Genomic DNA, 22,247 nt, shown 5'->3' with positions numbered 1-22,247 from the left:
GCCCGATGGTTCCAATTGACACCACTCCGGCAGGAACATAACACAAACCCAACATCTGATCCATGGCGCCACTATCCGCAGAGCAACCGACCCCATGGCCCAAATCGGGCAACCTCGCGCGCAAACACCACACAGTCACCTTGCCAACCGCGCGACAGAGAACGGTCAACGCCACCATAGACCCGCTGCAGCACGGTGATGGCCCGCAACCACCGGATCCAGGAGCAAGGCCCTGATCCACTGCGACACAACACGCCGCCAAGACTCCACCACGAGGAGAAGGGAAGGATGAGGTTGCCGTCCTAGTGCACCGAAGCGGATGAGGTCTCCGCCGTCGCCTCAATCGATGGAGATGAAGACCGACGCGAACACTCCCATCCACTATTGGGAGATGGGGACCGCCGCCGCCATGGCACATAGGCAGGCAACATCGGCGGAAGGAGGGGGTGGAGGAGGGCGTGTGGCCGCTCTAGGGCATGCGCCCCCGGTGATGGAGTCTTGGACTAGGGGTACTCACCACATCATCTTCGAGCCAGTGGGCCGGGCCGATGAGCCCCATGGCGTTTCACTAACGGGCCGCATCCAGAAGACCTGCACAACCTGCACAACGAGGATTCCTGAAGGCTTGGCACACACTCCAAGATCAGAAATTGTGTACACCACAATCTTCTAAATATTTGTAACCCTAGACCCCAGGGTACCTATATAAACCAGGGGTAGGACACGTAGAGGCCATAGACAATCTCGTGGTAGAAACACATTACTTTATACTCCATCCACAATCAATGGAATCCAGTGCAGAACGTATGGTATTATCTCTTTGAGGGAGCCCGAATTTGGGTAAAAACCTTGCGTCTCTTGTTACCATCATACTTAGGCGCGCAGCTCGGGACCCTTTACCCGAGATTTGCCAAAATCGACTCCGACACCCGGTGTCGTTGCTGGGGAGCAACATAAGGGGAAGGGGAGTGTGTTACCCCTGTGTGACGAAACGAAATTTAGGGAGGAGGAAGATCCATTCCAAATATTTATAACCTCATTTTTTCGCACAAATGGGAACTTTTTTACTTGACGCATTGTCATTCATCTGAGTATACTTATTTTCATTCTAAATTGACACTAGCCTTTCACTATGATGGACATCACAAGATAATGCTATCTGCATTTGCCCCTTGACATAATTAATCTCGACAGGATCTAATAATAAATCATGGAGGCAACTGTCCGCTGCATGTTGGATTGCATGGATACTCGCAGTCTATCTCTTTCTCTCCTTGGCTCCTTCCATGGTACCAATCTCCTGCGGCCTCTGCAATGCTCTGCTCGACAAAATTGTGATAATCCGAGTAACAACATGGTGGATCAGATGCCACAGGTTCCTCACAAAAGAAATAGATGACATACATAATGTGTTTTACGTTAGATGCCCTACCTTATTTCCAAGCCTCGGGGAGATTTCTGAATTCCAAGAGATGCCATATAGGGATTGGCAGTGAGTGAAGCATGAATCAATGAACAATCCCCAGTCCTCCTTATATTCGACAACCTTGAATGCACCCACCATTGTGTTCCTGAAGCCTAATGACACAGAAGCTGAATATTCAGTGCTTCGTTGCACAGAAAAGGCATTGGTGTTGAATGAGAGAGGAAAAATAAACGGAATGACAAGCTAAGCTAACCATCAAGGACTTTGATTTGTGTGGAACTGCAGTTCCGGATATTATCCTTGCAACTCGACCACGGCTTATCAGGAGCCGATGAAACTGGTACAAGAACATTTCGTATCTGTGGCAAAGATTCAATGATACAACAGTAAGAACTTTAAAAGAGAAGTGGGAAGAAGAATAAGAAGAAAAAACATTCCAAATTACCTGCCATGAATCATACGCCGAGTTGAGAATAAACATGGGGGTCCGGATGCTCTTAATAAGCTCCGCGGGGAAGAAACACTAGGAGCAACATTATTTCAGTTAACAAACTAACTGTCGTGATCTATTACAGGAGCAAGAATGGCAAGAAATCAAACTGAACAACGGAAACTACCTCGGTTGGCTCCTTGTTGGTAAGGCAGTCCTTGGGCAACACTTCTCTAACATTCTGAAATAAATTTATCAAATAAAGAAAAAAAAAACTCAACAGCATTTAGTACAAAGTGGCATTAATCACATGGACAGAAAAATATTGCAGTGTTTATTGATTGTTGCACAATACTAAGCACTTGAAAAATCAGAGTTTTATAAAATTTCTGGTATTCAAATTTTAGACAAGTGCAAAAAAGGACTACAAGATGACCACAAGGCTTGATTATAAAATAAGGCATGCCTTTTAAACTTTGAAGCATGCTAACCTGGAGGTGAACAACGCCATCATAGACAGACCAAAAGGACCTTTTCCCAGAAATATCCTTTCTGTTGAAGAAAAAGGTACTTTAGTTCAAGTGCACTTAAATCATCGCGGTTGGAACAATCCTTAGCTGGTGGGTCACATTTGTTTTCAAGAGTCTTACACGTCAAGAAAAAAACCAGCATCAGCGAGGCATTTAACTGAAACATTGAGAGAAAACCGTGCACTGAAATCATCGCAATGCAGTATCGTGGCTAGACCACCAGCAGAACAGCCTGTGAGGAGGGCCTGAAATGTGTGGAAATATGAGGAATGTCGCATGGTGTTGTTCGCAACAAAATAATCAATGTTGTTGCTGAAAATGACAGAGTAATATGTATGTACTGCCGGTTCATGTTTAAAACTACACGAACTTTCTAAGTTAAGTATGACCTGTGTAGCATTGGCAAGTCCTTTTTCCATGAGTTCGTCAATAACCGCTTGGTAGATGCGCAATCCTCTGAAGTGAAGTGTGCTTCCATCCTACATCATCATGAAACAGAACATTACTTGAAGCAACGAAGACAGCAGCATGAGACCAAGACTCAGAAAATTCACCTGTGCTCGACCTTCCGCGTCCCCAGAAAACGACGCCCCATCACAATACCTCACAAACACTTTGTTCCAGTTGTAGAAATCTGATTACACGCTGATCAAAGTTAGTGGGAAAGACATATCAAACAGGTAAAAGAAGTACGATTATGCAAACAAACAGGAAAATGATAATGGAACAAATAGATAGGCATCAGTGATTACCAGGATTTTGCAGCTGGTCACTGCCGAGGATCCCAGCACCGGCAAACCGCATCGGTTTCATGAAATTGGATGAACCGAGCGCGTACATTCTGCGGTTGGAACAATCCTTGATTGTGCTGCACCAGCCTCCACCCTGATTGTTTGTAATTGAAAATAGACAGGTCAGTCAACTATTTCCCTACCTCGAGTCTACCTGCTTTTCTCGATAAAGAACATTTCATTGAATTGATATATCAAAGTGATACAACCGCATCAAAAAAATGCCTGGCCTCTGCATAGCAAGATGCATACAGCCAACAAGTCCAACAAACCTAGAAATAAACATCGTTTTATAGTAAAAAATAAATCAATCTAGCCTAGGGTGTGGCAGTTCCTATCCAGAGATAGAAACTACCTGCTTAACATCCCTATCATGTGGAAGGCATCTTTTTTGATAGAAAAAATTAACAACGAAAAGGCATCTCCTTGTTGGTGGCAACAGAAATTAGGGCCCGGGTCTCTATCTCGAACCATACTTTGGTTATGGAAATTGTACTTTTTTGGTTATCGAAAGTGTATCTTTTGAAAGATCATCCACTACATTTGAGCTTCTTCTTTTGTTTGGTAATTTGAGGGAGACGTGAATAAGAAAAGTAAAATAGCGATACAGTTTATAAGAAAACGGCTCAAGAATGGATGAATCGTGATAATAAGAAGCAACGGGTGATTCATGGGTGGGATGATAGACAGTGCGGTACGAACCTCTAGATGGATGAGCCAGCGGTTGGATCCGTCGCCGGAGCCTCTCTGCAGGTGGTACCCCGGCGGGGTCCCGTCCAAGCACACCGCTCCCTTCTCCTGCGCGCCGGCGAGCAGGGTCAGCGGGACGGTCTCCGGCGGCGGCACGCGGAAAAGCGGCGGACGGAGAGGACCGGAGGCGGAGAGTAGCAGCAGTATCAGAACTGCCGCCGGGAGCCCCCACGCGAGCCAGTCCGGCGGACGCCGGCGCTGCTCCGGGGGCTGGAGGAGGAGCGGCTCGGTTGTCCCCAGCGCCATGGTCGTCGCGTGGCCGGTAAGAGAGAGAGAGAGAGAGAGAGAGAAATGGTTTGATTCCGGCTTATGTTGCTTCCTCTAAAATATTGTTGTAGCCGGCGAGGTGAGGTCTCGTGCACTCCACTCACCACCCGTCCTCTCGTAAGTTGGCGCGAAGCAAAATAATTGCGGAGATATACCCGCCAAATCTTGGAGCTGAAAAGAGCTTTGCTACTACCATTTGGTACAAGCAATAGCACCTTCTACGGTTTTGCTAGATCCAAGTGGCCTCGGATAGATTTCCCTTGCGTATGAATCCATGTCTTCACGTGGGTTGAGATTCTCTCCATGGATATCAAGATCGACACTCAATGGATATCAAGATTAGATCAGAGGGATAGCACCAGCTATGTCATCTCCACATATAAAAAAGTAGTACAAATCAATGTTTTTTGGTCCCCTCCTTTCCGGTTTATAGGGCTCAATTCAAAAATCTCACCAACCAACGTAGATGATGAGTGGTGGAATAATTTTCGTGGTTTGTAAAAGCACTCAATTAATAAGCTTGTTTTTCTCAAAGAATTGTGTTTACCAATGCATTAATTGCAATGCATGCATGCCTAAAGTATTTCATGCATTGGTCAAGTTTCTCATAATCCTTGCATGCAATGAATTAATGCACCTTGAAATCTGAGCATGTGATGGGAACAATCAAATTAAAACTTATAAAACAGGAAACCGAAAATTTTAAGATAAGCCCTATAAACCGGGAAGGAGGGAGTAGACAGCAATACAAAAAGAAGAGGGATCCACAACAACAACTTTTTGTCAGGTGAGAGAGTGAGAGAGGACAGAGGCGTGTTGCATGCACAGAACATTGCATGACCAACCGAAGACTTACGTCTAATTTTTATCATATAATTTTGAATGGCTCATTACTTTTGAACCTATATTCTGATTTCAAAACTTTTTATATACTTGAACTATTGCAAAGACCTTCAAAACAAGACCGATTCTTTATACAATTTAAACAAGTTCAAAATTCACGGAACATATTTCACTCTCTTGAAATATTTTCGATAAAGTGATTTCCATCACTTTCACAAGTTGACATTTCAGTTTCGTATACTTTTTTTTCAATTTCAGAAGCTACATTTCACTTTGCACTGGGTTATTCAAAAAATCACATGTATTTTAAATGCACACTTTTGAAATAACATATTTCACTCCTTTGTAATAAGCTGTTACACATTTCCAAATATTCACTTCCACATGTTGACATTACATTTCACTTTTCGCTGGCTTGTTTCACAAAAATCACATCTATTTCAATTGCATATTTTTGTAAAAACATAACTATCACTCTTTTGAAATAAACGGTTACAGATTTTCTTTAAATCAGTTTCACATGTTGACATTACATTTTACTTTCTCCTGACTTGTTTCACAAAAATACATCTATTTTAATGAAAACCTTTTCAAATAACATATTTCACTCTTTTGAAACAAACTGTTACACATTACCAAATAATCAGCTTCACATGTTAACATTACATTTCATTTTTCACTGGCTTGTTTCACAAAAATCACATCGATTTCAATTGCATACTTTTGTAAAAACACATTCCACTCTTTTGAAATAAACGGTTACACATTTCCAAAAAATCAATTTCACATGTTGACATTACATTTCACTTTTCCCTAGTTTGTTTCGCAAAAATAACATCTATTTCAATTGCACATTTTTGAAATAACATATTTTACTCTGTTGAAATAAAATGTTACGCATTTCCAATATCAGTTTCACAAATTGACATAACAGAATAACATATTTCACTTTTTTCAAACTAGTCAAAAAGTATCCAAGATTGATCTTGTTCTAAAAGTCTTTGCACCAGAAATTCAAATATATAAAACATTTTGAAAACGAGTTTATAGATTAGAAGATATGAGTGATTTAGATTTTCTAAGGTAAAAGAAAGTCTATGAATTTGTTTGGGAGAGAGAGAAGTGATGATGCATGCACATTATAGTGACAAAAACTAGTACTATGGGACCCATCAAAACTAACAGACTAAAAAAATACCAAAAAGTGAGAAAGCAATACAAATAATATCCATGTGCGTGGACCATACCTAGTACGAATCACAAAAAAAGTGGTGTGAGATGTACCGACAAGTACCATTAACGCGCAAAGTGACTTTTTGGGTGTCACCCTATTGGCTAGGCTCACAAGGAGTGAGCTAGCCCACCCGGGCTTGAGTCCCTAGTGGCCGTGATGTTTAGAGATTTCTTATATAAAAATATGCCTCCAAGGGCTAGTCCTGAATGGTCTTGTTTCTTAACTTACAAAGCTAAAGATTTCTTTATCTTTTTCTCAAAACAAAGCTAACTATGAATTGAATTTGTAACAGGTGTATGAATTAATAAATAACACCTCTTTTTCTCTGGGAATTTTCTCTGTTGATTTGGTGCTTGAACTATAAGACAACACCGTACAACCAATGAACTAATAGAGGTGATTGGAAAAAGGCTGAAGCCTAGGCTCCACACACTATGTTAATGCATTGCTCGTAGACAATTCCTATTTGGCGCTTTAGGCGCTGGTTACCACTGCTTTTGCAAACCAGCGCCTGAAGCAGCTCACTCGCGCGTCTAGTTGGGCCTGTCCATATTTCTTTTTTTCCTATTTTCTTCAACACGCAAAAAACCTGCAGGTGCATAGGCGTGATTCAAACAACGGCTTCCTGGTAGTCAGCACACTACACTAACTAACCTAGCCACATCATCTTTGTGATTACTATAGATTTTCATTTCTTTTCTTCTTTCTTTTTTCTTGCAACTATTTTGATTGTTTTTCTATTTCTTTTTCTTGGAATTGGTTCATTAATTTTTTTCTCTTCTTTCCTTTTTGCCCATTGCGTGAACATTTTCTTCAAATTTGTGTTTTTTTAATTTCAAAATTGATGAATTTTTCTTCAAGATCGATGAACTTTCTTCCAAATTTGATAACCTTTTTTCAAAATTTCTGATTTTTTTTCGGAATCAAAGTTTTTTTTTATAGAATTGATAATGTTTTTTCAAATTTGATAAACTTTTCTCAAGTTTGATTAACTTTGTTTCAAATTTGATGAACGTTTTTAAAATTGGATGAACTTCTTTCAGAATCGATGTACTTTCTTCAAATTCATTTTTTTTCAAATTTGATGAACTTTCTTTCAAATTCGACTGTCCAAGTTTGATGAACTTTTCCAAAATTGATGAACTTTTTTTTAAATCTGTGAACTTTTTTCAAATTGTGTGCACTATTTTTCAAATTTGATGAAGTTTTTCTTCAAAATTGATGAACTTTCTCCTAATTTTGTGAATATTTTTTCGAACTGGTGAACATCTTTTCAAAATTTTGAATTGTTTTCATGTTCGTGGTTTTATCAAATTTTCAAGTTCGTGGTTTGTTCTATATTTTTGTGAATTCTTTTTCAAGTTTATGTTTTTGAAAAAATTATACTCGGTGTATATGCAATAGGAAAACGGTCTAGTAGTATTGTTTGCTGTTACTAAACATCAATGTGAGGTTGCTCTAACGGTTAATGCGTGCGCTTACTAGCGCTTAGAGCGCTAAACAAGAGCACCCTTGCTTGCCTATAGGATGATGCACTACCGAGCCGGCCCAGTTTCAGAGTTGTCGGCTCGCATGCTGTGACTAACTTGATCGCTAGGTTCGCTCGACCCCTTTTTTTTCTTTCATTTTTTGTTTAATTTTCTTTTTTATTTGGTTTTCCATCAGTATTCTTTTTTTTTTTACTTTGGTTTCCTTTTTTTCTCGCTTTTCCTGGCATCCAAAACTCTAAATCAAACTCTCCACGCGTCGAGATTCACTCGATGGATATCAAGATTAGCTCAGATGGATAGCACCATCAACGCCATCCCCGTTTTCCCCCCTTTCATGAAAAGTACATATCGACGTCTTTTGGTTTCCCCCCCCCCCCCCATCTTTCCATTCTCAATTTACAATGCTAGAGATTTCTCCATTTTGTTTCTCGGAACATAAACTAGCTATGAATTGAAATGTCTGAAAAGTGATCATGAATTAGTAAGATAGCATCTCATCTTTCTGGGAAATTTCTCATGCTGATTTGGTGTCCGAACTATAAATAACTTCAGTGAGAACACTACTACGACCAATCCTTCGTGATGATCGCAAACACATTTCTCGCGTGTTACAAATCGTAATAGGTCTCGCCTATAGTGTGGAGTTACTGAGCTGACCCAACTTTGTAGCTGTGCACAAGTTTTTCACTATTTTGCATCGGTTTCCTTTAGGTTTTCTTTGTTTTTTTATTCTTTCCTTCCTTTCTTTTCCTTTTTAACACATTCATAATTTTTTCATACATAATTTACATTTTTATATAAAGTAACAATATTTTTATACATGTTTAATATTTTTCAAATACATGATTAACATTTCTTCAAATGTATGTTTTGATGTCTACTTCGTTCATATGCATTCTACATTTTCCGTATACATCTAAAACACAGTTTTATATACATGTAACATTTTTAAGTACATAACTAACATTTTTTCAAGTACATGTTTTGAACATTTCTATTTTGAATATGTGTTAAACATTTAATTTTTTATGCTGAAACAATATACAAATATATGTTGAAACATTTTTTGAATGATTCAGAATTATTTTTTGAATATGTGTTATAATTCTTTTTAAATATCACAAATATATATTTGAAATGCTTGATTTTTTAAAATGTAACATACATTGTTTTTAAATTATACTAAACAATAGTCTTTGAATTATACAAACATTTTCTTATGTTTCATAACCTTTTTTTAAAATGCCACTTCCATTTCTTGATACATGTTAACATTTCTGAAATCTCATGTTTTTAATAATACAAACATTACTTAAAAGTGGAGAAAACCTTTTTTTACAATGTATAGACATTTTGAAAATATGCAATGGACACTTCAAAAAATAACTGAATTATTTTTGCAAGCTATATTAGCTTGCAGAAACGTTTTATATTATGGGACGAAGGGAGTACTTTACAAAATATAAACAGAAGTTTAAAAAAAACATGCATGCCATCAACGTGACAAACCACAAGGTTATTAGGCCACACCACTACTGGCTCCCTGTAGGCGATGTGTTCTTCTATCTCCGATAACTTAAGAAATGGACTTGCCCTTCTTCAGGCTTCCTCACCATTTTGTGTGTGCTCACGCAGGTGGCGCTGCTATGACCCAGGCAACATGCGAAAAATATTGGTGTCATCATGGTTCTATGGGTTTGCACTACCTCCGGGGGAAAACTACGCATTTGGCATTTTTTATCTAATGGTATTTGACATGCTAATTAACAATTTGCTTTTGTTCAATTGATTGAAGTGAGAACTATTTTGAAATTTGAAATATGCTTGATAACTAAAGTAGTGACATATACTCCCTCCGTAAACTAATATAAGAGCGTTTAGATCTAGTGATCTAAACGCTCTTATATTTGTTTACAGAGGGAGTAGAAAATTAAGTTAAAATTGACACGTTAAAAAGACACAATTGGCCGTCGCCGTCCTCCCACACTCCATTCCATCCTCCAAACACAAGCCAACAGAAGCTTCCATTCCCATCCATCCAGATCTCGCCGACTCGCCGCCCCTCCCCATCCCTTTACACCGCCGACGATGCAGCCGGTGCCGGGGGCCACACCCTCCTCCTCCTCGTCCGGCGACGCCCGGCTCAAGCCCCCTTCCCCTTCCCCCCGCCCTTGGCACTCCCATCTCTCCTAACTCCCTCCTATCCCCTACTCGCCCTCTCACCCAGCTAACCCCTCTGCCCCTCCCCCGGCATTTCTCGACAGCTCGGACCGGACCGGATCTGCTTACTCCGTGGGCTCCGTTCATCGCCGAGTGCTTCCACCCAGCTCTCCTCAGCAGCTCAGGTACTTTACAACCAGGGATCCCTCACAGCATGTGCGATCCTGCCCTGTTTGTTTCTAGTAAGATCGCACAGAATGAGCCGGCCACGATTGTCGGATGTATGAGGCGGAGTGCCAACTAGAGAGTTCACAGAGTATAAAAGGGATGGGGGACTGGGGAGTTCAAGGGCTAGTAAACTCTTCTGCCCAGCAGGATGAATCATCACTGGCCAGAGTTTTTTTCTTCTTCCTCGTAATGCAACAAGTTCCACCCTAGAGAAAGAGTAGAGTGGGTTAATAGATTTGCAGATATCTGTTGTTTAGTTTGATATGATATCTGTTATGATATCACATTCACAGATTTGTTAACCACTGATATGATATCTGTTATTTAGTTTGCGTTGTTGTTTTTGGTATCTGAATCAGTGGAAGTTGACTGGTTGCTATTATCTCTTCTGCCCGTCCTTGACGTAATGTAGTTAATTTGCTCAACAAGTGAGATTCATCATGTGAAGAAACTTGTTTGGTTATGAATTTAACCTTGGCACACAACAAGTTGGTCAGAAATTTGACCAGCCACTGGCACTTCTGGTTGCTTCTTATGACCCGTTGATTATATCTTAGACACATGCAAAGAGATCCCTGTCCACCGTCACACTCCGCTGACGACCATACCTTTATCGATTGATGGTCTGTAGTTTCTATGCATTTCCGCTAATATCTATCTGCCTTCTTGTAGTGACAAGCGACTCCATGGGTGATTTGGCTTGTGATTCTGAAAGAGTGCTCATGGAGGGTCACGGTGCCTCTTCTGTCTGCAAGGATGACATGGTTCTGCTAGAGGAGGCACTTCCTCCAGCTGGGCAGACTCCAGGTTCTTGTGTGGAGCTCCGTCATAACCTGGAGGGAACTCATAAACAAGCAAGGGATGCTGGTTCTTTGGACACTGAAGTTGATACCTCAGGTTCTCCCAGCTCAGGAATAAAGAGAGGCAAAGGAGGTGATGGAAACTCCCATGCAATCTCCAATTACAGTGAACCAAAGTCCTCTTCACCTTATGAGCGCTTGCCGTCCTTTCCGGTGAGTTCAGCATGTTAGATTATGCCGTGATTGCTTCAGCTATGTCGATGCTTTTAGCTTACTCTGTGTGGTATCTTTATGAACGGGGAACGGGTGCTTGAGATCTAGTGCAGCCACTAGCTAAAGGGAAAGTAGGAAGGACACCAGGAAGATGGGTATTCTTGCTATAATATCCGGAAACCGATTTTCATAGGTGAAAAACGTTTAGCAAACTCAAAAGGCAGTGATAATTTCTTGTGGCGTGTCACTAACCTCTCAGCCGTGTTCATGTTGTGAAACATGTTCACCTATCCGCATTGAGAATACGGAAGTTCTAACTGACTTGTTTGATGTGACCATGCCATTTAATGTTCAGTTCCCAGGCCAATTATACTATTTGTTGCGCCTAATGAATTATTTTGGCCAGTTGTCTAGGTTCATCAATCTATGGTGTGAATTTGAATGAGCTAAGCAAACTAAACTTGTAATGTTAAATTGATCATGAAACTGCGCTGAGTAGTTCTGTTCCTACCTGCTATGATGGTGCTGTAGTGGTATTGGTACATTTAAGCTGGGCCTTCACGGTAAGTTGATACTGTAATCGTGGCAGTTTTTCTGATTTATAATACAGTTTTATCGTTGCCTGACTCACATTCCCTTCCTATTTTCTGTCTAGTCGACGTCAAGGCTTCTCGTCTCCGCTATGAAAGGAGGCCGTGAGAGAAGCAGCGGTGAAGCATCGCCAACTGGAGCCCGCCACGTGAATTGGGCCTCAGATGTATATGACCCCCCAGTCACCTCTGTCGACCACACGGTGAAGGGCCACCAGCAGCGCTCCAGGTCCAGGAAGAAGGACAAGGGCAAGCAGAAACAGAAGCAGAAGAAGAGGAAGTCGCGCGGGAACGGCAAGAAGAGCGGCCTCCACGATGCCGCCCACAACCCGCCGGGTAAGACCACAGACATTTCGTATTACCACCTTCGGTTCCACGCTCCGGGAATCATGCGTGTGAAATCATCGTACGCTGACAGACATTTTCTCCTCAGGCCATCTTCGCCCGACGAACTAGGCTTAGGCGAAGTGGAGGAGGCCGAGGTGCTGGACTACAGCGCCTTCGACAGCCAGGAGCCCAAGTGCGGAGGCGGCTTCCCACACGAGATCGCCGCGGCGCGGACGTGTTTCCCCGCTGCCGAGGCGTCATGAGGGCCGACGGTGGCCCAGGACCCCGGCCAGACCCCAGAGGAGGTGTAGATAGATACGGTTGGTGTACATAAATAAGAGAAATCCAGGCTGTGTGAGTGAGATGAGATGAGATGCCCTTTCTATATAAGCTTTTGGCTGGCGTCCTTTATTAGTAAGTAGTGTAGCGTGCTACACGTTGTGTGCTGCTGTTTCGTTTGTAGCCACGGACTGATGAGATGTGCGAATAATTGAATCCCCTTTTGAGGTTGATGCCGAGTCCTTGTGCTAATCTTATCTTGGCTCCAGTGTCATCCATTGCTCATTGGTCTGTGATCAGCAGCAGCAGCATCAGCTGCTCGACATTGCTGGTATCAGGTCACATCAGTCATCAGTGGCAGACTGTTGAGCTAGCTAGCTGGGTTACTTAAAGCGGCAAGGCTGGTGTGCACCATGAGAGGAGGAACGAAGCTCAAATCCACCAGAGCTCACGGCCATGGCCGCTGCCACCGAGCAGCTCCTCCTCCCCCAGGAGCAGCCCCGCCGTCGCCCACCGGTATGGGGGCTCACGGTTGCTGCCCTTCTGCTGGTGCTGCTGCTCGCCGCCACCGGCCCTCTCCGTCCTAGGCTGTTCCGCGCGCCGCCGCCAGCAGAGCGCGTCGCGCTTACCCTCCTCTCTGGCGCGAAGGAGAAGGGTGCAGGTACACTATATACTGTATATCTAGGTTTCTTCCTTCCAGCCATTCATCTGGAGTGAATTTGGTCTGGTTTCAGTGTGCGTGGACGGAACACCGCCCGGTTACCACCTGCAGAGGGGCTCCGGCGACGGCGCCGACCGCTGGCTCGTCCATCTAGAGGTATGTACCATACCATCCATCAATTATGCTATTAACATTGCTCTGTTTTTTCCCTTTTCATGAGTTAGGCAAATCAAATTAGCGGCCACCAAAATTATATATTACAACAAGATGTCATTACCAAAATCTGCTTTGACATGAGAGAGACCCGGCTCCTAACTTCTGTTGCCATCAAGCACATGCCTCCCAATGTCTCCTTTTTCTTTTCTATCAAAAATGTGGTCTGTAATTAGCAAGTGGACTCAAGGCAGGGCAAATAGTTGATTAATTGACATTCATGCATGTTTTCCCAATTAAAAACGACCATTCAAGGGAGGAGGCTGGTGCAGCACAGTCAAGGAATGTTCTGACAGCAGACTGTCCACCAAAGGTTCATCCAACTTCATGAAACCGATACGGTTCATGGGTAATGGGATCCTCGGCGGCGATCAGCTACAGAATCCTGGTAACCACTGATGCCTCTCTCTTGTAGTGACCCCTCACTATTTGTTCCACCTCTTTCCATGCCCTTGCGCTAATTTTGGTCGGCGTGTTGACAGATTTCTACAACTGGAACAAAGTCTACGTGCGGTACTGCGATGGGGCGTCGTTTTCTGGGGACGCGGAAGCTCAAGCACAGGTGATTTTTTTTTTCTGAACCTCTGTCTGATGTATGTCGCCATTTTGGTTGCTCAAAGTAATGTTCTGTTTGTACTTATGTAGGATGGAACCACACTATACTTCAGAGGATTGCGTATCTATGAAGCGGTTATTGATGAACTCATGGAAAAAGGACTCACAAATGCAACACAGGTCATCATACTTAATTTATTGGATTAATATAAAATTAGCAGTGGAAATGAAAAGAACTCATTTTTCTATGCATTTCAGGCCCTCTTTACAGGCTGCTCTGCTGGTGCTCTATCCATGATGCTGCATTGCGATGATTTCCGTGCAAGATTTCCGCAGGAGGTTTCAGTTAAATGCTTTGCAGATGCTGGGTTTTTCCTTGATGAGTAAGGCTCTTGAAAATAAATGTACCACTAGTGTTGCACCTGAACTAAATTACCACTTTTTTTCTGGCAGAAAGGATATATCCGGAAAAAGGTCCCTTTGGTCTCTCTACGGCAGAGTCATTCACCTCCAGGTTAGCTGCCGAACATTCTTGAAACTTTAGCAGACATGTCTCATTTATATTCAAGCCTTCTCGTCATCTTCTGATTCTTGTTGTACTTCTCTACAAGAACAAGCTTTCGTAAAACTCTGTTTTCTCATGTGGATAGTCTTGTGCAATATTTTTTTTTATCCTAGCGATTGATGCTATTTGGCACAAAATGCCATTGAGATCTTTCCGTCTTCATTTTTTTGCTAAATTTATTTCAGAATGTTAGAAAAGTGTTGCCCAAGGACTGCCTTGCCAACAAGGAGCCAACCGAGGTAGTTTCCATATTATAATTTGGTTTGCATTGGCCTGTCATCAAATTATGTCAGTAAGTTCGTTAGCTAAAATAATGTTTCTCGTAGTGTTTCTTCCCGGCAGAGCTTATCAAGAGCATCCGCACCCCCATGTTTATTCTCAACCCTAGTTATGATTCATGGCAGGTAGTTTTCAATATTTCTTCTTGTTTTTATATCCATGTGCCCGTGTTAGAATTCTCAGTGTCTTGTCCATGATTCTTCGCTAGATACGAAATGTTCTTGTACCTGATTCATCTGCTCCTGACAAGTCATGGTTGAGTTGCAAGGAAAATATCCGAAACTGCAATTCTACACAAGTTGAAGTCCTCGATGGTTGGCTTAGCCTGTTAATCCATTTCTTTTTTTCCTCCCACCTTCAGCACAAATGGTTTCGGGTTCGTGAAACACTAAATTGTTGTTCTTCTCCATCGATAGGATTAAGGAATAAGATGGTCAATGACTTGAAGGTCGTCGAAGATAAGGAGGACTGGGGCATGTTCATCGATTCATGCTTCACGCACTGCCAATCGCTCTCCGGCGTGTCTTGGCATTCACCAACCTCCCCGAGGCTTGAAAATAAGGCATGGAGTTAAAGAAATGACTACCAAATCACATTGCGTAGCCATGTTATCTTTGGTGCACCATATTCTTGTTGTATTGATATATTTTGGTCACCATCTTTTTGGAGCAGACCATTGCAGAAGCTGTTGGAGACTGGCACTCTGGAAGGAGCCAAGGAGCGAAAGAGATTGACTGCAAGTATCAGTGCAACCCAACATGCAACAGTTTGCCGCCTCCACGAGATGTTACTGCATTTGACCATGTCGAGATCTACTAAGTAAAGGTTCAAGCATATTGTACTGGCCATAAAAATGAAAATAATATTCATCATGAATGAAAATAATCATCATCAGGATATTCAAGTTAGAACTTCTGGTGTAGACTTGGCTACACTCTGTTTCAGATAGTTTTGCTGCTGACATTTGTAATGACTTTGATCTTGCTGTTATTAATGATTAAGGTCTGCAAGTGACAATGCGCCCAGTGAAAATGTGCATTGAATGAGAACTAAAACTGAAGTTATTTAGAGTTTAAAGCGCCAGATGACACCCACGTTGCCAGAACCATGACTTGATTTCGAGATCGTATGGGTTTCAACTCTAGCATATCCCAACTTGTTTGAGACTCAAAGGCTTTGTTGCTGTACTCCCTCCATTTTTATATACAAGGCCACAAACTCAAATTACATGTACCAATGTAAAATTTAATGCCTGCTTTGCAAGTCAGCTTTTCTTTTTGTTTACCGGGATCGTATGGGTTTCAACTCTAGCTTATAACAACTTGTTTGAGACTCAAAAGGCTTTGTTGTTGTATTTTATAGTTAAAGCGCCAAGCTGGTATGTGGAATTTCCAAAAGAAGGAGCGGAGTTGTTTTTCTTAGTTCACCAAACGCTGCTTCAAATTTCAATTCATAGCCAGCTTTCGTCTCAAGAAACAAAAAGGAGAATTCCCTAGCATTGTAGGCTGAGAATATAAAAAAGGAGGGAAGAAAACAGAAGATATATTGTTAATTAGGTACTCCTTTTACAAATAGGGATGGCGTCTGATCCGATCTTGAATTCTTGATATATATCCATCATGCGAGTGAATCTCGACGCGCGGAGGCATCGATTTAGACGTAAGAAAAATCCGCGCGAGGCCACTTTGATTTAGCAGAACCGCGCGGAAGGTACCATTGCTGAGACATTCAAATGGTGGCAAAGCTCTTTTTAGCTCCAAGATTTGGCGCCAACTTACAGGAGAGGACAAGAGTGCAGTGGAATAGACGAGACATGACCTGACCCGCGACAATATTTTACAAGAAGCAGCGATAGCAGCCGAAATCAAACCATTTTTCTCTTGCCGGCCAACATTTGAATATTTATATTTAAAATATAAATATTGAGGTGAGCTAAGACAAGAAGAAGCAGCAGCGGTTTGATTTCGGCAATGAATATTTATATTTTACAAGAAGAAGCAGCCGCGGCCGTAATCAATCAAGCCATTTGTATTCTTCTCTTACCCTCTTGTCCTTGACGGCCATGGCGCCGGGGACAGCCCAGGCCGAGCAGCTCCTCCTCCACCCGGAGCAGCTTTCTAAGCTGTGTACATCATGTTTTTTGTGCAAAACCAGAGACATGCATTTTTTGGAATAAAAATAATAATGACCTTCATGTTTGGAATTCCTTTTACTTTCTTGGAAAAGGCGTAAACATAGATTAAACGGTTGTGCTAAATCTCAGCCGCCAAGTCTCAGTCGACGCGCCGAGCGTTGGATGGACATTGCTTCAAGATTCACGACTGTTACTTGTCTCGTGTCGTTTCAGCCTGCTACGGCGTGATTGGCCTGTTCCTTTTTCTTGGTTTTTTTTTCTCCTTGTGTTGGGCAGGGATACGTGATGCCAAAGAGGGGGCTCTTCTTTATCTACTAGGCCTTTTTCCTAGGCGTGCAAGAAATCTAGCTTGTGTGTGATTTTGTTTTAGACTTTCTGTATGTGTGTTTGGATATCAGAGGAATCTATCAAGCTATATGTTTTTTTTTCTCAATTTGGTGGTGCGTGACCGGCATGTTTCTTTTTCTTGTGCTGTTTTTTTGTTTCTCTGTGTCGGTCAGGTATGCGCTATGAGCTGGGGTTAAGAGTTTTTTTTCTTATCTGGTTAGAACTTTTTTTTTTCGGGCAGCAATTTTTCAGCGGGGGAAACAGACCGCCCGAAGAGGGGGACGGAAGCAGTTGAGAACTATCCGAACAACTATTTGTATCGATTTCTACCGTTTCTTTATATTTTTTCTACAAAAGACTTTCAATATATTTTTCTTTATGTGTTTCTTGTGATGTTGATTTTTTACTTGTATTTTTAGCATTTTCTTGTTTCCCTTTTCCTCTTCTCTTTTGATTGCTCTTTTCAATTTTTTTTTGCTAATAGCACGATTCTTGCTACTTTTGGTTTTTTTTATTAAACAACAACTTGTAATTTTGAAAATTGAAAATATTGTTGTATGGTTGGACAATCACCTCGAATGCAACTATATGTCTTCAACGTGACTCTAACTCGGTGGTGTTTTTTAGGGAGGAGGAGAGTTGCATGTCTACCACTAGTTACGCAACTGCAACTATCGTGTCCCAACTGCAACTGCATATCTTTGACGTGACTGCAACTCTGTGATGTTTTGTTCGGGGAAGGGCCAATTGCATGTCTGTCACTGGGCATGCAACTGCAAGTGTTGCCCTCGACTGCAGCTCTGTGGTGTTTTGTCGCGAGAACAGTTGCTTGTCTGTCGATAGGCATGCAACTGCAAGTGTCACCCCCGACTGCAATGGCATGTCTTCAGCGTGATTGTAATATATGGTGTTTCGCAACTGCAAGTGTCACCCTTGACTGCAACTCTGTGGTGTTCAATTGAGGGGGGGGGGGGGGGGGGGGAGTTGGATCGCTGCCACTAAGCATACAACTGCAAGTGTGTCCTTCGACTGCAACTGCGTGTCTTCCATGCGAATGCAAGTGAGTGGAGTTTTGTCGAGGGAGAGGGGCAGTTGCGTGTTTGCCACTAGGCACGCAACTGCAAGTGTCGCCTCCAAGTGCAATTGCATGTTTTCCAAGCAACACATTTTCACATGTGTGGTGTGATGTCTCATAGTTAGGCTTTTTTTTCATCCATTTTCAAATCAAAAGGCACTAGACAAAATAAGAAAATACAACAGCCAACCACTACCCCCAAATAGAAACGTGGACAGCCCAAAATAACGAGGGCAACACCAGAGAAAAATAGAACAGAAAAAGGCCCAAGAAAAACCCAAACAGAACAGATCGTGCCACGAAAACAGGACCATGCAGATTGTGCATGACGTGTAGAATGACGTCAGCCGACTGAGTCCTAGCCAGACCCTAGATTAAAAGTACAAATATGATTTTCAACCTAATTTTACCATTTTCTAATGCACTTGATAGTAAATTATATTCACTAAATGCTTAAAAGTTCATTAAATGCCTAGAGAGAGGGAAAGAAAGCAAAAAAAAAAACTAATGTAAAAAAGAACATAGCATAAAAGGAAAAAAAATAAAACAAACAATCAACAAAAGAAAAGAAAGAAGAAGAAAAAGGAAAAAAAAATGTTCGGCGCGAATGCCAACTCGGCAAAGCTGAACACGCGGCAAAGCACGTCTTTGCTGCTATGCAGGCAACACTCTGCGAAGCACGTCTTCACCGAGAGTGTCAGGCTTTTGCTGAGCGTTTTCTTTTTCGCACTCGATTTCCTTATCATTTACCGTGTGTCAGACATTATGCACTCAGCAAACCGGCCGGTACTCGGTAACTTGAGAATGGAAAACGGAGAAAAAAGAACAAAATGCAATTATAGGTACTTTCTGTAAATGAGGATGACGTAGATGTTGCTATCTGCCTGATCTAATCTTGGATGTAAGAAAATTTGGCGCATTTGTTTAACAGCGGGCCAACTTACAAAGGAGGACGGGGAAAACGACGAATGGGGCAACAATATTTCATGAGAAGAAGCCGCAGCAGCAGTGATCCAACCATTCTTCTCCTTATTCTCTTGTCCCTTGACTGCAATGGCACCAGGGACAGCCCAGGCCGAGCAGCTCCTCCTCCACACGGCGCAGCGCCGGCGTGCGCGGGATTGCCGCCATGCATGGGGCCTCTCGGCGGCAGTCCTGCTCCTGCTGCTGCCTTCCGCCGCCGGCCTTCTCCCTCCTATGATGTTCTGCGCGACGCAGCCGGAGACAGTCCCGCTGACCCTCCTTTCCGGTGCGCAGGAGAAGGGAGCAGGTACGCCGCACTATATTAGATTCTACCGTCCATTCATCTCAGATTAACTTGAGTTCAGTGTGCTTGGACGGGACCCCGCCGGGCTACCACCTGCAGAGAGGCTCCGGCACCGGCGCAAACAACTGGCTCATCCATCTAGAGGTTGGTAGTATCACCCACCCATTTTCCTACTCTATATATGTTGCTATGCTTTCCTTAGCCACCAGCAAAACAAAAAATGTCATACTGATGATGACGTGATCTTACAATATTAATAACTAAGCCTAACCATATGTTTTGTTTATACCTTTGTACCATGATGTTGATATTCACTCCCTTTGTTCACGTACAAAGTAGATTCAAGGCAGGTCAATTAGTTGATTGAACTATATATTTTTCCACTGAAAAACACCCAGGGAGGAGGCTGGTGCAGCACCGTCAAGGATTGTTCCAGCCGAAGAAATTCCGAGCTCGGTTCATCCAACTTCATGAAACCGATATTGTATGCCGGGATCCTTAGCAGCGATCAGCCACTGAATCCTGGTAATCATCAACGCTTCTCTCCACAAACCACACCCTTCCATCATCTGGCCCATAATTTTACATTGCCTCTCTTCCTGTTTGGTTGGATGAAGTGAGGCTTTCGTCTCATTTTTACCTCTTTGATATGTCCTTGCACTAATGTATATTAGTGCTCGATTAGATTTCTACAACTGGAACAGAGTGTATGTGCGCTACTGCGACGGGGGATCATTTTCTGGGGATGCGGAAGGTCAAGCGCCGGTGATTATTCTGAATCCTGGTACGATGTCGCTATTTTGGTTGCTTGAAGTGATGTTATGTTGGTGATGATGTAGGATGGAAGTACACTTTACTTCAGAGGATTGCGCATCTATGAGGCAGTTATTGCTGAAGTCATGGAAAAGGGACTTGCCAATGCTACAAAGGTCATACCTAATTTACTTAGTTCATACAGTTTTTAGACGAAACATTAGATGTGAACAAGAAAAATATGAAAATGAAAAAATTACTTATCTTTCTACACATTTCAGGTTCTTCTTACAGGTTGCTCTGCTGGTGCTCTAGCCACGATGCTACACTGCGATGATTTTAGTGCAAAATTTGCTCAGGAGGTTTCAGTTAAATGCCTTGCCGATGCTGGATTTTTTCTTGACGTGTAAGATTCTTGATAGTAAATGTAATCCACTAGCATGGTATGTGAATTGAAGTACCACTTTTTGTTTGATATAGAAAGGATATATCTGGAGAAAGGACCTTTTGGTCTGTCTTCGATGGTGTTGTTCAGCTCCAGGTTAGCTCTTGGAAATGCCTCAAACTTTAGAAGACATTCCGTATGTTATGATCAAGTCGTTTGATCACCTCATCCTTTGTGTACTTCTGTAAAATATGACTAATAGATCAAGCTTTTTAGAACTCTGTTTTTCTTTTCACGTGGTTAATTTGTGCCAACACTGACTAGAATATTGCAAAATTTCATGTAATGGATGCCGCTTTGTACGAAATGCCATTGAGTTCTTTTCCCCTCTATTGTTTTTGCTAAACTTATTGCAGAATATTAGAAACGTGTTGCCCAAGGACTGCCTTGCCAAAAAGGAGCCAAAAGAGGTAGTCCCCCCTTGTCTAACTCGTTCTAATTCCCATGCTTACATCTGTCATCATATTACGTTGGTAACTCTGTTTCTTCCCCTAGTGTTTCTTCCCCGCTGAGCTTATAAAGAGTATCCACAGCCCAATGTTTATTCTCAACTCTGCATACGATTCTTTTCAGGTATTTTGAAATCTTTTCTTCCTCTCCTTCTTCTCTTTTAAGTTTCTCATTGATTTATCCATGATTCTTTCTCCATAGGTACGATATGTTCTCATACCGGATTCGTTGGCTCCTGATAATTCGTGGTTGTGTTGCAAACATAATATCCGGAACTGCAATTCCACACAAATGGAATTCCTTAACGGTTAGCTTGTCTAGTCAATCCATTCATATTTCCTTCTTTGTTTCTCGAAACAAATAAATAATCTGCTTCTGCATCGATAGGATTCAGGAACGCGATGGTGGATGCATTGAAGGTTGTCGAAGATAAAGAGGGATGGGGATTGTTCATTGATTCATGCTTCACTCACTGCCAAACGGTCTCTGACATCTCTTGGAATTCACCATTCTCCCCTAGGCTTGGAGATAAGGTAGGGCGAAAATCGCATGTAAAAAGTGTGAGGAATCTGTATTATGTGATTCACCGCGGTGTTGCTTACATTCTCACTATTTTGTTCAGACAATTGCTGAGGCTGTAGGAGATTGGCAATGTGGATGTAGCGAAAGAGTGAAAGAGATTGACTGCGAGTACCCATGCAACCCAACATGCAGCAGACAGTTGCCGCCATGATTTATTACTACACTTCACTGGATCGCAACGAGATTTACTATGGGAAGATTCAAGAAAGAAGGGGCAAATGCATCTAGAATTATGCAGTATTGGATATCATAGTGAAAATAATGAAAACTTAGCATGAAAAGAGTATGCTCAACTGAATGACAACACGTCAAGTGAAAAGTTCCGCTGTGTGAACATCTGAAATTATTTACCGTACATGCACTAAATTAGCATGGGAAATTTCTGAAAAATATACGTTTCTTCAAAATTTCAATTCACATTTATTTGTGGTTTGGGAAAACATAAAAGAGAAATCATAACATGTTCCAAGTTTAGAATGGAGAAGGGTGAAAACGAAAAAAATCATTGTGCAGATGATTGGTTCTTTTTGTTTCTCGAAACAAAAATTTGAACTTGAGAATGATTTTTATTAGATGTTCGATA

At 42.1% G+C, this 22,247-nt stretch overlaps 4 protein-coding genes across 4 annotated transcripts; 3 read left to right on the top strand and 1 right to left on the bottom strand.

Moving 5' to 3' along the window:
- Nucleotides 1–1,018: 1,018 nt before the first annotated feature.
- Nucleotides 1,019–4,216, bottom strand: LOC123059708 (pectin acetylesterase 5). The gene is made up of 11 exons (XM_044482204.1): nucleotides 3,880–4,216; nucleotides 3,139–3,271; nucleotides 2,941–3,020; nucleotides 2,776–2,865; nucleotides 2,507–2,631; nucleotides 2,348–2,408; nucleotides 2,044–2,097; nucleotides 1,872–1,949; nucleotides 1,680–1,785; nucleotides 1,433–1,578; nucleotides 1,019–1,319 (listed from the first exon to the last, which is right to left on the bottom strand). The coding sequence occupies exons 1-11, from the start codon at nucleotides 4,171–4,173 to the stop codon at nucleotides 1,209–1,211; spliced, it is 1,278 nt and encodes a 425-aa protein (XP_044338139.1). The 5' UTR covers nucleotides 4,174–4,216; the 3' UTR covers nucleotides 1,019–1,208.
- Nucleotides 4,217–9,847: 5,631 nt separating this feature from the next.
- On the top strand, nucleotides 9,848–12,620 carry LOC123063724 (uncharacterized). The gene is made up of 4 exons (XM_044487626.1): nucleotides 9,848–10,106; nucleotides 10,822–11,162; nucleotides 11,818–12,107; nucleotides 12,186–12,620. Exons 2-4 carry the CDS (start codon nucleotides 10,836–10,838, stop codon nucleotides 12,340–12,342), a joined length of 774 nt encoding a protein of 257 aa, XP_044343561.1. The 5' UTR covers nucleotides 9,848–10,106; nucleotides 10,822–10,835; the 3' UTR covers nucleotides 12,343–12,620.
- A 114-nt stretch (nucleotides 12,621–12,734) lies between these two features.
- Nucleotides 12,735–15,656, top strand: LOC123063723 (pectin acetylesterase 5). Its single transcript, XM_044487625.1, has 12 exons — nucleotides 12,735–13,019; nucleotides 13,093–13,175; nucleotides 13,488–13,620; nucleotides 13,715–13,794; nucleotides 13,878–13,967; nucleotides 14,046–14,170; nucleotides 14,241–14,301; nucleotides 14,538–14,591; nucleotides 14,679–14,756; nucleotides 14,840–14,945; nucleotides 15,048–15,193; nucleotides 15,304–15,656. Exons 1-12 carry the CDS (start codon nucleotides 12,815–12,817, stop codon nucleotides 15,448–15,450), a joined length of 1,308 nt encoding a protein of 435 aa, XP_044343560.1. The 5' UTR covers nucleotides 12,735–12,814; the 3' UTR covers nucleotides 15,451–15,656.
- Nucleotides 15,657–19,180: 3,524 nt separating this feature from the next.
- On the top strand, nucleotides 19,181–22,011 carry LOC123059706 (pectin acetylesterase 5-like). The gene is made up of 12 exons (XM_044482203.1): nucleotides 19,181–19,437; nucleotides 19,496–19,578; nucleotides 19,833–19,959; nucleotides 20,120–20,199; nucleotides 20,274–20,363; nucleotides 20,469–20,593; nucleotides 20,668–20,728; nucleotides 20,989–21,042; nucleotides 21,128–21,205; nucleotides 21,284–21,389; nucleotides 21,470–21,615; nucleotides 21,705–22,011. Exons 1-12 carry the CDS (start codon nucleotides 19,221–19,223, stop codon nucleotides 21,813–21,815), a joined length of 1,278 nt encoding a protein of 425 aa, XP_044338138.1. The 5' UTR covers nucleotides 19,181–19,220; the 3' UTR covers nucleotides 21,816–22,011.
- The last annotated feature ends 236 nt before the right edge of the window (nucleotides 22,012–22,247 follow it).

This window comes from Triticum aestivum, chromosome 3A, assembly GCF_018294505.1.
Source record: "Triticum aestivum cultivar Chinese Spring chromosome 3A, IWGSC CS RefSeq v2.1, whole genome shotgun sequence".
Classification (NCBI taxonomy): domain Eukaryota; kingdom Viridiplantae; phylum Streptophyta; class Magnoliopsida; order Poales; family Poaceae; genus Triticum; species Triticum aestivum.
This window is presented reverse-complemented; position numbering and strand designations above follow the sequence as displayed.

Bases quoted from the DNA above. Each gene is read 5' to 3' on its own strand.
- LOC123059708 (XM_044482204.1), bottom strand. From the start codon at position 4,173: ATGGCGCTGGGGACAACCGAGCCGCTCCTCCTCCAGCCCCCGGAGCAG. The intron at 3,021-3,138 runs GTAATCACTGAT...GCGTGTAATCAG, and splicing joins TGACCAGCTGCAAAATCCTG to ATTTCTACAACTGGAACAAA. The intron at 2,866-2,940 runs GTGAATTTTCTG...ATGATGATGTAG, and splicing joins ACGCGGAAGGTCGAGCACAG to GATGGAAGCACACTTCACTT.
- LOC123063724 (XM_044487626.1), top strand. From the start codon at position 10,836: ATGGGTGATTTGGCTTGTGATTCTGAAAGAGTGCTCATGGAGGGTCAC. The intron at 11,163-11,817 runs GTGAGTTCAGCA...TTTTCTGTCTAG, and splicing joins AGCGCTTGCCGTCCTTTCCG to TCGACGTCAAGGCTTCTCGT. The intron at 12,108-12,185 runs GTATTACCACCT...TTTTCTCCTCAG, and splicing joins GGTAAGACCACAGACATTTC to GCCATCTTCGCCCGACGAAC.
- LOC123063723 (XM_044487625.1), top strand. From the start codon at position 12,815: ATGGCCGCTGCCACCGAGCAGCTCCTCCTCCCCCAGGAGCAGCCCCGC. The intron at 13,968-14,045 runs GTCATCATACTT...TATGCATTTCAG, and splicing joins GACTCACAAATGCAACACAG to GCCCTCTTTACAGGCTGCTC. The intron at 15,194-15,303 runs GCATGGAGTTAA...TTTTTGGAGCAG, and splicing joins CCCCGAGGCTTGAAAATAAG to ACCATTGCAGAAGCTGTTGG.
- LOC123059706 (XM_044482203.1), top strand. From the start codon at position 19,221: ATGGCACCAGGGACAGCCCAGGCCGAGCAGCTCCTCCTCCACACGGCG. The intron at 19,960-20,119 runs GTAATCATCAAC...GTGCTCGATTAG, and splicing joins CGATCAGCCACTGAATCCTG to ATTTCTACAACTGGAACAGA. The intron at 21,390-21,469 runs GTTAGCTTGTCT...CTGCATCGATAG, and splicing joins ACAAATGGAATTCCTTAACG to GATTCAGGAACGCGATGGTG.